Below are 16,078 nucleotides of genomic sequence, written 5' to 3'. Positions count from 1 at the left end.
CAAGACATCATGAAATCTGAGGATTACCAATGGATTTTGGGTCGCACTGTACAGTCCAGTGTCAGAAAGCTGGGTTTGTGTCCGAGATCTTGGGTCTTCCAGCAGGACAATGACCCCAAACATACGTCAAGAGGCCCCAGAAATGGATGACAAGAAAGTGCTGGAGAGTTCTGAAGTGTCAGCAATGAGTCCAGATCTAAATCCCATTGATCACCTGTGGAGAGATCTTATAATTACTGTTGGGAAAAGGCGCCGTCCAATAAGAGACCGGGAGCAGTTTGTAAAGGAAGAGAGGTCCAACATCCCGACTGAGAGGTGTAAGAAGCTTATTGATGGTTATAGGAAGACACTGATTTTATTTATTCTTTACAAAGGGTGTGCAACGAAATATTAAGTTAAAGGGGTACTCCGGCGCTAAGACATCTTATCCCTTATCCAAAGGATAGGGGATTAGATGCCTGATCGCGGGGGTCCCGCTGCTGGGGACCGCCATGATCTTGCACACAGCACCCCGTTATAATCAGTCCCCGGAGAATGTTTGCTCCGGGTCTGATTACTGGCGATGACGGGCTTGCATTGAGGGGGCGAAGCGTGATGTCACACGGGGGCGGGGCCGTGACCTCACAATGCTCCGGCCCCCGTGATCGCCAGTCATCAGAGCCGGAGCGAACAAGCTCTGGGGACTGATTATAACTGGATGCTGTGTGCAAGATCACGGGGGTCCCCAGCGGCGGGACCCCCACGATCAGGCATCTTATCCCCTATCCTTTGGATAGGGGATAAGATGTCTTGGCGCCGGAGTACCCCTTTAACCCCTTAACTACCAAGGACGTATATTTACGTCCTTGGCCGGCTCCCGCGATATAACGTGGGGTCACACGGTGACCCCACGTCATATCGGGTCGGTCCCGGTCTATATCTGATGCAGGGACCCGGGGCTAATAGCGTGCGGCAGCGATCGCGGTGCCGAGCGCTATTAACCCTTTAGACGCGGCGTTCAAAGTTGAAAGCCGCGTCTAAAATGAAAGTGAAAGCTGCCTGGCTGCTCAGCGGGGCTGATCGGGACCACAAAAGTGAAAATGCGGTGTCCCGATCAGCTGGGACACGAGCGGAGGGCCACTTACCTGATTGCTCCAACAAAATCCAACCTATATAAGTAGGGGATCATTTTAATCGTATGGACCTACAGAATAAAGATAATGTGTCATTTTTACAGAAAAATGTACTGTGTAGAAACGGAAACCCCCAAAAGTTACAAAATGGCGTTTTTTCTTCAATTTCGTCGCACAATGATTTTTTTTTTTTTTTCCGTTTCGCCGTAGACTTTTGGGTAAAATGACTGATGTCACTGCAAAGTAGAATTGGTGTCGCAAAAAATAAGCCATAATATGGATTTTTAGGTGCAAAATTGAAAGGGTTCTGATTTTTAAAAGGGGAGGAGGAAAAAACGAAAGTGCAAAAGCAAAAAAAAAAACGTGGGCCTTAAGGGGTTAAGGGTGACAATAATTTTGTCCAGCCCATTTATGGAGTTTGGTGACATTATGCACAATTTGCTTTTTTTTCCTCCTTTTTTGGTTTAGTTCCAATATACACAAAGGGAATAAACATGTGTATAGCAAAACCTGTGTTACTGCAATATATATATATACAGAGGAGAGGAGATCTATATATATATACATATATATATATATATATATATATATATATATATATATATATATATATATATATATATATATATATACAGAGGAGAGGAGATCTATATATATATACACACAAAGGGAATAAACCTGTGTATAGCAAAACATGTGTTACTGCAATATATATATACAGAGGAGAGGAGATCTATCTATATATATATATATACAGAGGAGAGGAGATCTATATATATATATATATACAGAGGAGAGGAGATCTATATATATATATATATATACAGAGGAGAGGAGATCTATATATATACAGAGGAGAGGAGATCTATATATATATATATATATATATATATACAGAGGAGAGGAGATCTATATATATATATATATATAGAGGAGAGGAGATCTATATATATATATATATATACACAGAGGAGAGGAGATCTATATATATATATATATATATACACACACAAAGGGAATAAACCTGTGTTCCTGCAATATATATATATACAGAGGAGAGGAGATCTATATATATATATATATATATATACACAAAGGGAATAAACATGTGTATAGCAAAACCTGTGTTACTGCAATATATATATACAGAGGAGAGGAGATCTATATATATATATACAGAGGAGAGGAGATCTATATATATATATATATATATATATATATATATATATATATATATATATACAGAGGAGAGGAGATCTATATATATATATATATATACAGAGGAGAGGAGATCTATATATATATATACACACAAAGGGAATAAACATGTGTATAGCAAAACCTGTGTTACTGCAATATATATATATATACAGAGGAGAGGAGATCTATATATATATACATATATATATATATATATATATATATATATATATAGAGGAGAGGAGATCTATATATATATATATATACACACAAAGGGAATAAACCTGTGTATAGCAAAACATGTGTTACTGCAATATATATATACAGAGGAGAGGAGATCTATCTATATATATATATATATATATATATACAGAGGAGAGGAGATCTATATATATATATATATATATATATATATATATATATATATATATACACACACACATACACAGAGGAGAGGAGATCTATCTATATATATATATACAGAGGAGAGGAGATCTATATATATATATATATATATATATATATATATATATATATATATATATACATACACAGAGGAGAGGAGATATATATATACACAGAGGAGAGGAGATCTATATATATACAGAGGAGAACTATATATATACAGAGGAGAGGAGATCTATATATATATATACACAAAGGGAATAAACCTGTGTTACTGCAATCCTTTCCTGTGAGGAATACTTCATTTTATAGAAACATTTCAGGGGGACAACATTTACGGTCATGACGTATATTTTCTGCAGCAGATCCTGTAGGTGTGAACGTTCCCTTCATGTTTCTTGTGCGGGTTATGGAGTATAATGTGTCATGTGACCCGTGTGCCGGATGCTCCGTGTTATTCTATCTGGGTACATATTGGCTTTACAGACAGTAAACACATTATTCAGGCGCGACGTCGCTGCAGTCGTGGCATTTAACCCTTTGTTTGTCTTTATTCTCATCCTCAAGTCACAGGTGCCGACACCACAAGGGACCGAGGAAAAAGAAATAAAAAAACATGAGGGAGATTTATCAAATCCTGTCCAGAGGAAAAGAGGCCCATAGCAACCAATCAGATCACTGCTTTCCTTTTTCAGAGGCCTTGTTAAAAATGAAAGAAGCGATCTGATTGGTTACTATGGAATTGTGGGTAAAAACTGATGATTACAAAGAAAAGACTAAAGTGTAAGACGAGGCCTCAGCTCCATCACATCCTATAGATCCCAGGCCTCAGCTCCATCACATCCTATAGATCCCAGGCCTCAGCTCCATCACATCCTATAGATCCCAGGCCTCAGCTCCATCACATCCTATAGATCCCAGGCCTCAGCTCCGTCACATCCTAGAGATCCCAGGCCTCAGCTCCATCACATCCTATAGATCCCAGGCCTCAGCTCCGTCAGATCCTATAGATCCCAGGCCTCAGCTCCGTCAGATCCTAGAGATCCCAGGCTTCAGCGCCGTCACATCCTAGAGATCCCAGGCCTCAGCTCCGTCACATCCTAGAGATCCCAGGCCTCAGCTCCGTCCACATCCTAGAGATCCCAGGCCTCAGCTCCGTCACATCCTATAGATCCCAGGCCTCAGCTCCGTCAGATCCTAGAGATCCCAGGCTTCAGCGCCGTCACATCCTAGAGATCCCAGGCCTCAGCTCCGTCACATCCTAGAGATCCCAGGCCTCAGCTCCGTCCACATCCTAGAGATCCCAGGCCTCAGCTCCGTCACATCCTAGAGATCCCAGGCCTCAGCTCTGTCCACATCCTAGAGATCCCAGGCCTCAGCTCCGTCACATCCTAGAGATCCCAGGCCTCAGCTCCGTCACATCCTAGAGATCCCAGGCCTCAGCTCCGTCCACATCCTAGAGATCCCAGGCCTCAGCTCTGTCCACATCCTAGAGATCCCAGGCCTCAGCTCCGTCCACATCCTAGAGATCCAGGCTTCAGCGCCGTCACATCCTAGAGATCCCAGGCCTCAGCTCCGTCACATCCTAGAGATCCCAGGCCTCAGCTCCGTCACATCCTAGAGATCCCGGCCTCAGCTCCGTCACATCCTAGAGATCCCAGGCCTCAGCTCCATCACATCCTAGAGATCCAGGCCTCAGCTCCATCACATCCTAGAGATCCCAGGCCTCAGCTCCGTCACATCCTAGAGATCCCAGGCCTCGGCTCTGTCACATCCTAGAGATCCCGGCCTCAGCTCCGTCACATCCTAGAGATCCCGGGCCTCAGCTCCGTCAGATCCTAGAGATCCCGGGCCTCAGCTCCGTCAGATCCTAGAGATCCCGGGCCTCAGCTCCGTCAGATCCTAGAGATCCCGGGCCTCAGCTCCGTCAGATCCTAGAGATCCCGGGCCTCAGCTCCGTCAGATCCTAGAGATCCCGGGCCTCAGCTCCGTCAGATCCTAGAGATCCCGGGCCTCAGCTCCGTCACATCCTAGAGATCCCGGGCCTCAGCTCCGTCACATCCTAGAGATCCCGGGCCTCAGCTCCGTCACATCCTAGAGATCCCGGCCTCAGCTCCGTCAGATCCTAGAGATCCCGGGCCTCAGCTCCGTCAGATCCTAGAGATCCCGGGCCTCAGCTCCGTCAGATCCTAGAGATCCCGGGCCTCCGCTCCGTCAGATCCTAGAGATCCCGGGCCTCAGCTCCGTCAGATCCTAGAGATCCCGGGCCTCAGCTCCGTCAGATCCTAGAGATCCCGGGCCTCAGCTCCGTCAGATCCTAGAGATCCCGGGCCTCAGCTCCGTCACATCCTAGAGATCCCGGGCCTCAGCTCCGTCACATCCTAGAGATCCCGGGCCTCAGCTCCGTCACATCCTAGAGATCCCGGGCCTCAGCTCCGTCACATCCTAGAGATCCCGGGCCTCAGCTCCGTCACATCCTAGAGATCCCAGGCCTCAGCTCCGTCACATCCTAGAGATCCCGGGCCTCAGCTCCATCAGATCCTAGAGATCCCGGGCCTCAGCTCCGTCACATCCTAGAGATCCCGGGCCTCAGAGTCTTAGGCCTACCTACCGCACTGTAAAGGCGCACGCACACCTACCTACTTACCGCACTGTACAGGCGCGCGCACACACCCCTACCTACTTACCGCACTGTACAGGCGCGCGCACACCTACCTACTTACCGCACTGCTTTGAACAGTTGAAAATAACTCATATGTCAACATATAGGGGCCCAGTGTGTCAAATGAACGCATGGCAAATACATACGCTGGGTATCTATGGCCCTTTATTCTTTTATGCATTTGCTGGATGTAGTCTGTGTAGTGTGAACAGAGTCTTCGTGCCGCTTCATGCCACTTTGTAAAGATTTATCGGTTCGGGTTCCACATGTGCGAAAATGCTGCAGATTTTCAGTGTCAATTTTACCCTGTAGAGTGTGAACAGTCAGCAGAAAATCTTCATGTAACACATCTGTGGCCTGCACCCTACAGCCGCGCATTAACCCTTGTGCTTGTTCTCTCCTCCAGTTACGGTGATCAGCGGGCTCATAATGCTGATATTATTCTTCTCCGAGCTCCAGTATTTTCTCACTAAAGAAGTAAGTACGAGTGTCTGTGTCCTTTATGGGACCTTCTTACAGTTTATTACAGGTTACATTGTAAGTCCTTGTTCACATCTTCATCAGAGGCTCCAATCGTGGCCACAACGGACGTCGACAGATCCATTGACTTTAATGGGGTTTATTTAGCACAATGTGAATGAACCAAGAAATGTATAGCTTGCGATTCTTAGTTTTGTTATGTAAATATAAGTGCGGATATAAAAATATATGTATTAGAAATGTAATCTCTGGTTCTGCTCTGCGAACATAACCTAAGAGATGTGAGAGTACAAAAAATAGTCCTTTTTAGGGACCAGGGTTTCTCCAGCTGTTGCCTTTGGCTGTCCGGGCATTCTGAGAGTTGGTTTTTCAACAGCTGGAGGAACCCTGGTTGGAAAACACTGCCCCAGATGTCACTTGAGAATTCTGGGATAGTAACATAGTTCATAAGGTTGAAAAAAAGATCAGAGTCCATCAAATTCAACCTATAACCCTAATGAGTCCCCTACTGATCCAGAGGAGGCAAAAAACCCTCATACTAGAGGTAAAAATTCCTTCCCGACTCCAAATATCAGAATAAATCCCTGGATCAACGTTCTGTCCCTATAAATCTAATATACCGTATATACTCGAGTATAAGCAGAGTTTTTCAGCACGATTTTTCGTGCTGAAAACATCCCCCTCGGCTTATACTCGAGTGAACTCTCCGCCCTCAGTGGTCTTCAACCTGGGGACCTCCAGATGTTTCACAACTACAACTCCCAGCAAGCCCAGACAGCCATCAGTTGTTCGGGCATGCTGGGAGTTGTAATTTTGAAACATCTGGAGATCCGCAGGTTGAAGACCACTGCCCGGGCCTTCGTCATCATCCAGACCCCCTTTAGTCTTGTACTCACCTCTGCTCGGTGGGAAGTTAGGGTGCGCTGGTCTAGGCCATCTGTGCTGTAGGGACCGTCCGGTGGGGAGGGATAGTCGTTCTTGGCTGTCCATCTTCACCAGGGGGGACCTCTTCTCCACGCTTCGGGCCCGGCCCTGGAATAATGACGTTGCCTTGATGACGACGCACAGGGACGTTGCTCATGAACGTCCCTGTGCGTCGTCGTCAAGGCAACGTCATTATTCCAGGGCCGGGCGCGAAGAAGAGGCCCCCGCCCCCCCCCCCCCCCCCCCCCCCCCCGGTGAAAGTGTACAGCACGGAACGACTATCCCTCCCCACCGGACGGTCCCTACAGCACAGATGGCCCGGACCAGCGCACCCTAACGTCCCGCCGAGCGGAGGTGAGTACAAGACTAAAGGGGAGGGGGTCTGGATGATGACAAAGGCCCGGGCAATGGTCTTCAACCTGCGGACCTCCAGATGTTTCAAAACTACAACTCCCAGAATGCCCGGACAGCCGATGGCTGTCCGGGCATGCTGGGAGTTGTAGTTTTGGAACATCTGGAGGTCTGCAGGTTAAAGACCACTGTTAAATCAGACATTGACAAGCGGTGATGCGCTTCATGGGGTTTGTCGACCCTTTGTCTTGCAGAAATGATCTCCACAATTTTGTCTGTTTTAAATTTTTTTTTTTTCTCTTTCAGGTCTATCCGGAATTATTTGTCGACAAATCCAGAGGAGATAAGTTAAAGATTAACATCGATATAATATTTCCACATATGCCGTGTGCCTGTGAGTAAACGTCTGTATACGGGAGATTATCGAACTTACCTTTAAAAATTCATAACTACATGCAGGAAAATTTGTTTAAAATTGTCACCTTCTGACCCCTATAACTTTTTTATTTATTTTTCCGTGTATGGGGCGGTATGAGGGCTCATTTTTTGCGATGTGATCTGAAATTTTTATCGGTACCATTTATGTATTAATTGGACTTTGATCGCTTTTTATTCATTTTTTTTATGATATAAAAAGTGACCAGAAATACGCTATTTTGGTTTAATTAACTATATATTTTTATTCGGACATTTCTGCAGGCGGCGATACCATATATGTTTATTTTTATTTGCACTTTTTTTTTATTTTTTTTATGGGGAAAAGGGGGGTGATTCAAACTTTTATTAGGGAAGTGGTGAAATTATCTTTATTAACTTTTTATTTTTTATTTTTTTGCCAGTGTTATAGCTCCCATAGGAGTCTATAACACTGCGCACACTGATCTCTTACACTGATCATTGTTATCCCATAGGGACCTATAACACTGCACACACTGATGATTGTTATCCCATAGACTATAATACTGCACACACTGATCTTTGTTATCCCATAGGAGACTATAGCACTGTACGCACTGATCATTGTTATCCCATAGGGGGCTATAACACTGCACACACTGATCATTGTTATCCCATAGAGGGCTATAACACTGCACACACTGATCTCTTATGCTGATCATGATTATCCCATAGGAGACTATAACACTGCACACTCTGATCTTTTACGTTGATCATTGTTATCCCATAGGAGACTATAACACTGCACACTCTGATCTTTTACGTTGATCATTGTTATCCCATAGGAGACTATAACACTGCACACTCTGATCTTTTACGTTGATCATTGTTATCCCATAGGAGACTTTAACACTGCACACACTGATCCTCTTATACTGATCATTGTTATCCCATAGGGACCTATAACACTGCACACACTGATCTTACACTGATCTTTGTTATCCCATAGGAGACTATAACACTGTACGCACTGATCATTGTTATCCCATAGGGGGCTATAACACTGCACACACTGATGATTGTTATCCCATAGGGGGCTATAACACTGCACACTCTGAGCTTTTACGTTGATCATTGTTATCCCATAGGATAACATTGCTCAATGATTCTGCCGCTTGACTGCTCATGCCTGGATCTCAGTCATGGAGCAGTCATTTGGCGATCGGACACACAGGAGGAAGGTAGGGACCAGCTGTTCTGGACGCCGTGATTTCGCCGCGGTGTGTGTATGAAATATATATATATATATATATATGTATGTATGTATGTGTGTGTGTATATATATATATATATATATATATATATATATATATATATATATATATATATATATATGTGTGTCTTTTTTTTAATACACAAAAACAACAAAATCATGAAAATACATAAAAAGACGAATTTAGCAACAGATAAGTGCGCGCGCGGTAATCCCGAACAGTATAAACCTCATATTAGTACCAATTGTTACATAAAGCAAATAGTGTATTAAGGCCACACAAACACAGTGTGATGGCAATATACTGCAACAATCAAAGGGCAAAGTGCAACAAGCCATAAAGTGCCGCACATACTGTCAATGTCACATTCCGCCAGGGAGCCATGGGAACGCCAGCTGGTGATTGACAGCCGGGGAGGGGCAATTTTGATGTGCATATAAAATAGAAAAAAGCCGTCCGTGCATGCTGGGAGTTGTAGTTTTGCAACATCTGGAGGCCAACTTGTTAGGGAACAATGCTATAGGCGGTGCAGAGGTATCAGTCCTTATACAGGCAGTTACAAAACTACAACTCCCAGCAAGCCCGGACAGCCTTTGGCTGTCCGGGCATGCTGAGAGTTGTAGTTTTGAAACAGCTGAATGCCCCCTGGTTAGAAAACTATGCTATAGGCAGTGCATTCTCTAGCTCCAGTGTTTCCCAACTAGGGTGCCTTCAGCTGTTGCAACACCCAACATGCCTGGACAATCAAAGGCTTGCCTGCCTCCTCCAGTTGACACAGTCCATAAAAGGTAAATCAAGGCTTCCCTCTCATCCTTCAGTGCAGTGATCTCCAAACTGTGACCCATCAGGCCCGGACAGACAGACTGTGAAGGCATGCTGAGAGTTGTAGTTTTGCAACAGCTGGAGGCTGTCTGGTTGGAAAACGATGCTATAGGCAGCGCAGTGGTATTAGTCGATATACAGGAAGTTGAAAAACTACAACTCTCAGCATGGTGGGAGTTGTGGTTTTGCAACATCTTGACACACTTGCTGGAAAACAATGCTATAGGACGTGCAGAGGAATCAGTCTTTATACATGTAGTCTTGCAACAGCTGGAGACTCCCTTGTTATAGAACACTGCTGTAGGCGTTGCAGAGGTAGCAGTCAGTCAGACAGTTGCAAAACTAAAACTCCCAGCATGCCCAGACAGCCAAAAGGCTTATCTGCCTCCTCCAGAGGATCCACACTGTCCCTGAAAGGTAAATCATGGCTTCTCTCTCATCTCAGCAGCCTTTGAGAGGGGACTATCCTGACCTGAGCATTTTCTACCGTTCCTCCCTCTACTGTTCCTGTTCTTTTCACCGTGATGTTTGGTTCCTGGCCTTTTATCCTGATGCCGCGTCATTTCCTCCTCTTTTCGCCACCATTTAGTTGATCGTATTTGTATAATGAATGAGGTTTCAAGCGCTGCCAAATAGAAACTGTATCAGAGAGTCCACCGACTGCGGCAGCACCAGGACGCCATGATTTATTACTCAAGCTTCAGGTTAACCCTTTCCTTTGTCTGGGCAGTGTGCCAAAAGTTTTGTTCTAATGACAGTAACCCTTCAAAAGCCAAGGAAAATCTTATTTTGTTTTCCCATAGTCTCCCTCCAGGTCCTTCCGGCACTGCAGATGTTTTTGACTAAATCTCCCATGATGATTTTGGCAGCATTCTGGCTGTAAGAGCATCATGGGAAACATCTGAAGGGCTGAAGGTTGCCTATGCCTGTTCTGTGGTTTTCAGGTTCGGCACATTTGCTGTGAGGGTGGGAGTAGCCGAAAGTGCAGAACGCGCTTGTAACCCGGAAAAAAAAATGGGGGGTTGGGGTGTCGCCTCAATTCTAGTTTGTCGTCATCACTTTACATGTCTGAGTCGGGTAAAGTAGTGCAGTTGCCCATAGCAACCGATCGGATCACATCATTGTTTTAAAAGACCTCTGAAAAATTAAATAGTTTATCTGAATGGTTACTTATTGGTTATTTTTTTTTATTAACATTTTTTGGGGATGGAAGGGGAGGTTAAAGTGTGCAATTCTGTCATTTCCCTTTTTTTTTTTTTTTTTTTCCCTCCATTGCACTTTAAGGGTAGAATGACACAGAGTGGTGGTTTTTGTATGTGTTTTGTTTTTATTTTGTTTAAATAAATATTTATTAATACAAATATAATTTCATTTTATTAAGAATTATTATATTTATATATTTTTTGTTTATATCTTTTATTTATTTATTTTTTTATTTAGCTTTGTTACTCCATTAGTCACTTATTCTTTTTTTAGGTATATGTTTGGTTCACAGGGGACGTTCCCAAGACCCTCCACGGTATTCACGGTAATGTCATTTCTGCTTCGTCCTCCATCTGCCCGGCTAATTAATATTCATAAAGCTTCGTCTGTCTGCTCGCTCATTTCCGCAGCTACTGCGCATGCGCCGCATTCATGGTACACCCGGATGCTTTGCAGCCATCTTAGACAGTGGAAGCGACACATGCGCAGTATCCATGGAGAGGAGCGTGCAGGCAGATGAGGCTTTGAGTATTGGTTAGGCGGGTAGACAGAGGGTGAAGCAGAGGTGACATTGTTACTTTATTGGATCCATTCTTACTCCAGAGCTTCTACTGTCCCTGTAGGACGATCTTTACTTGATTGTTCTGTTCCCTGTCCTGGGCCACGATTGGATACTGGCTGCCATCAGAACCCTCTGGGATTTGTAGTTTTGCAACAGCTGGAGACACACTGGAAAACACTGGACTAGAGGGTTCCGATGGAAAATGTATTAACTCTCACCTTCCCTGTTATCTGGTAGCGGCTATTACAGCGACTACTTGTTTTTTGTGTTTTTTGTTTTTTGCAGAATATAATCATAAAGTGGCGTCAATAAGTGATAACATATATATAACACACTGAGGCAGGTAGTCTACTTGTCTGATCATGTGACTTCTGTCTTGTGCGGCAGATCTGAGCATAGACGCCATGGACGTAGCTGGGGAGCAGCAGCTGGATGTGGAGCACAATCTCTTCAAGCAGAGGCTGGATAAGGACGGAAAGGCGGTGACCTCAGAAGCCGAGAAACACGGTAAGTACCGCGGGGATGTAAATTTGTTGTCTTTTTAAACGTCGACCTATATGAACCATTATAGGAGTGAATCCAGTCACTTCCAAAAATGTTGATTGGTCGGGCGCTCAGTGCTGGGTCCCCACCAATCGGATACATGTATCACTTTTCGCCTTGCTGCAATCTCCATTCAGCTCCACTTTTTAAGTCTGCGAGTCTTCAGAACAGAGATGGCGGTGAGTCGAGGAGTGAAATGTGTTTTAAAAAAACATGTTTCAAATTTGGTGATTAATATTAAGCGTCGCGACGAGCGGCCATTCTCCCTTCCGCATAACACTAGTCATGCAAAAGAGGGCTTCCCGCTCCGTCCCATAAGCAGTCATCATAATCCTGTTCTACAGCTCTGCAGATGGCTGCTATAGAGGGGGAAGCGCCGCCTCTTAATGCAGGTTGGGGAGAATAGCATCAAATATGATATACAGGTCAACGTAAACAATGCGCAGTGTTATTATAGCGATACGTTCACTTCAATACTCCATGTGATGGTCTCTTGTCTGAACTGGACATGTTCTATGGTTTTCAGGTTGGGCACATTTTCTGTGAGGGTGGGAGTAGCTAAAAGTGCAGAACGGTCTTATAACCCAAAAAATATAAATTAGGGGGGGGGGGGGGGGTTCGCCTCAATTCTTGTTTGTTGTGATCACTTTACATGTTTAAATGGTCGCTCAGCAGTGGGGACATGTTGGGGAGCGTTTAGTAAAGAAAGTTCAAGATACTGCGCAAGCAGGGGACCGCCCACATGACACTTGTGATTGTAGTGCGGAGGAATTAAAAATTATTATTTTTATATTTTTTTTTGCTTATGCAAGTAACAACCGTTGCCCTTAGACAGAGGTCAGAACTGTGGACAGACGACTTTGTCAAATTTATCTCTGTATCTTTGTCATTTTTGGGGTTTACACGGCGCTCAGATCTCCTGCCAGAAAAATTTAGACATTGGGGGAGATTTATCAAAACCTGCAGAGAGGTAAAGAAGTGCAGTTACCCATAGCAACCAATCAGATCACATCATTTTTTAAAAGGTCCTCTGAAAAATAAAAGTAATCTGATTACTATGGGCAACTGCCCCATTTACCTCCGCACAGGTTTTGATGAATCTCCCCCGTTGGCCAGTGTGTCATCACCGATGGGTCCTCTGCATTGAAACTTCAAGAATGGAGATCCCAGCGCGCCCTGTGAGTGTAGTAGTAATGCACAAACATGGCCGCCGCTTCATTCACTGCCACCATACTGGCGGAAATAGTGCTCGGCTGTTGCTTCCAAAGGGGAATATGAAACATCGCTATATAAATATGAAAAGACCGCTACTGCTCCAATTACAGGGGCCTCAAATTTACTAAATATTTTGGGATAAAATGTTAACTAAAATGCTGAATTGAATATGAAATTTATAATTTTTTTTTATTTTTATATAATTTTAGATATGGGAAAAGCAGAAGAGCCCGTGGTGTTTGACCCAAAATCATTAGATCCGTCGCGCTGTGAAAGTTGCTACGGTGCAGAAACTGAAGATATTAGGTATTTATATCAAACAGTTCTGTTATATACATAGTAGCCCTCATTTACTAATGTCAACCCGACAAAATATATCAGCACTCCGAGTGTTTTTTAAACCCGTCAAAATGGGCGTGGTTATCACAAAAAGGGGCGTGTTCCCGAGAAAAAACACTCGGAGTATGATGAAAAACTCACAGGAAAACCTGTGAATTTTTCTTCACTAAAACCCGACAGCTCTGAGCTGTCGGGAAATTACTGAATACCGAGTGAATCCTACCCCCATCATGGAGCAGGGTCTGTTCCATGTTGGGGGTAGAAGTACAGGGGCAAAGGGGTTGATCGCATTGGGTCTCACTTCTGAGACCCAATCCGATCAAAAGTTATTAAGCAGGGGAGTGGGCGGCATGGTCCGCTCCCCAGTGATGTACAATGTATTTTACTTAAATTTTCAAATTCCCCGCCGGGATCCCTGCATGGCCGGTACTGAGGAGCCGATCAGGGATCCCTGCGGGTTCTCAAATAGAAGAGCTGCGGTGGGGAAAGATATATAGAATCGCTGGGGGTTTTGTATATGCCCCCACAGCTTCTATATATCTTGCCCCCCCGCACAGCGCTATCATATACCCACCACAGCGCATGTTATATATGCCCCCCGCACAGCGCATGTTATATATGCCCCCCGCACAGCGCATGTTATATATGCCCCCCGCACAGCGCATGTTATATATGCCCCCCGCACAGCGCATGTTATATATGCCCCCCGCACAGCGCATGTTATATATGCCCCCCGCACAGCGCATGTTATATATGCCCCCCCCCGCACAGCGCATGTTATATATGCCCCCCCCCCGCACAGCGCATGTTATATATGCCCCCCCCCGCACAGCGCATGTTATATATGCCCCCCCCCCGCACAGCGCATGTTATATATGCCCCCCCCCCCGCACAGCGCATGTTATATATGCCCCCCCGCACAGCGCATGTTATATATGCCCCCCCGCACAGCGCATGTTATATATGCCCCCCCGCACAGCGCATGTTATATATGCCCTCCCCCCGCACAGCGCATGTTATATATGCCCTCCCCCCGCACAGCGCATGTTATATATGCCCCCCCGCACAGCGCATGTTATATATGCCCCCCCGCACAGCGCATGTTATATATGCCCCCCCGCACAGCGCATGTTATATATGCCCTCCCCCCGCACAGCGCATGTTATATATGCCCTCCCCCCGCACAGCGCATGTTATATATGCCCCCCGCACAGCGCATGTTATATATGCCCCCCGCACAGCGCATGTTATATATGCCCCCCCCCCGCACAGCGCATGTTATATATGCCCCCCCCCGCACAGCGCATGTTATATATGCCCCCCCCCGCACAGCGCATGTTATATATGCCCCCCCCCCCCGCACAGCGCATGTTATATATGCCCCCCCGCACAGCGCATGTTATATATGCCCCCCCGCACAGCGCATGTTATATATGCCCCCCCCGCACAGCGCATGTTATATATGCCCCCCCGCACAGCGCATGTTATATATGCCCCCCCGCACAGCGCATGTTATATATGCCCTCCCCCCGCACAGCGCATGTTATATATGCCCTCCCCCCGCACAGCGCATGTTATATATGCCCTCCCCCCGCACAGCGCATGTTATATATGCCCTCCCCCCGCACAGCGCATGTTATATATGGCCCTCCCCCCGCACAGCGCATGTTATATATGGCCCCCCCGCACAGCGCATGTTATATATGCCCCCCCCCCCCCGCACAGCGCATGTTATAAATGGCCCCTCCCCCGCAGCGCATGTTATATATATGCAACCCCCCCCCCCGCACAGCGCATGTTATATATATGCCCCCCCCCCCCCCCCCGCACAGCGCAGGTTATATATGCCACCGCCCCCCCCGCCCCGCATAGCGCATGTTATATATGCCCCCCCCCGCACAGCGCATGTTATATATGCCCCCCCCCGCACAGCGCATGTTATATATGCCCCCCCGCACAGCGCATGTTATATATGCCCCCCCCCGCACAGCGCATGTTATATATGCCCCCCCCCGCACAGCGCATGTTATATATGCCCCCCCCCCCGCACAGCGCATGTTATATATGGCCCCCCCCCGCACAGCGCATGTTATATATGGCCCTCCCCCCGCACAGCGCATGTTATATATGGCCCTCCCCCCGCACAGCGCATGTTATATATGGCCCCCCCCGCACAGCGCATGTTATATATGGCCCCCCCGCACAGCGCATGTTATATATGCCCTCCCCCCGCACAGCGCATGTTATATATGCCCTCCCCCCGCACAGCGCATGTTATATATGGCCCTCCCCCCGCACAGCGCATGTTATATATGGCCCCCCCGCACAGCGCATGTTATATATGCCCCCCCCCCCGCACAGCGCATGTTATAAATGGCCCCTCCCCCGCAGCGCATGTTATATATATGCAACCCCCCCCCCCGCACAGCGCATGTTATATATATGCCCCCCCCCCCCGCACAGCGCAGGTTATATATGCCACCGCCCCCCCCGCCCGCATAGCGCATGTTATATATGCCCCCCCCCCGCACAGCGCATGTTATATATGCCCCCCCCCCGCACAGCGCATGTTATATATGCCCCCCCGCAC

General features: G+C 46.2%; 1 protein-coding gene across 2 annotated transcripts in view; it reads left to right on the top strand.

Annotated features, from left to right (window-relative positions):
• ERGIC3 (ERGIC and golgi 3) overlaps positions 1-16,078 on the top strand; it is a 47,571-nt gene that overhangs the window by 8,776 nt on the left and 22,717 nt on the right. For both annotated transcript variants that reach the window (XM_056547714.1, XM_056547715.1), the window contains exons 2-5: positions 5,786-5,856; positions 7,441-7,528; positions 11,779-11,898; positions 13,359-13,455. In XM_056547714.1, the coding sequence (XP_056403689.1) occupies positions 5,786-5,856; positions 7,441-7,528; positions 11,779-11,898; positions 13,359-13,455 (376 nt within the window). The remainder of the gene's footprint in view (positions 1-5,785; positions 5,857-7,440; positions 7,529-11,778; positions 11,899-13,358; positions 13,456-16,078) is intronic.

Source organism: Hyla sarda, chromosome 12 (genome assembly GCF_029499605.1).
Source record: "Hyla sarda isolate aHylSar1 chromosome 12, aHylSar1.hap1, whole genome shotgun sequence".
Taxonomy (NCBI): domain Eukaryota; kingdom Metazoa; phylum Chordata; class Amphibia; order Anura; family Hylidae; genus Hyla; species Hyla sarda.
This window is presented reverse-complemented; position numbering and strand designations above follow the sequence as displayed.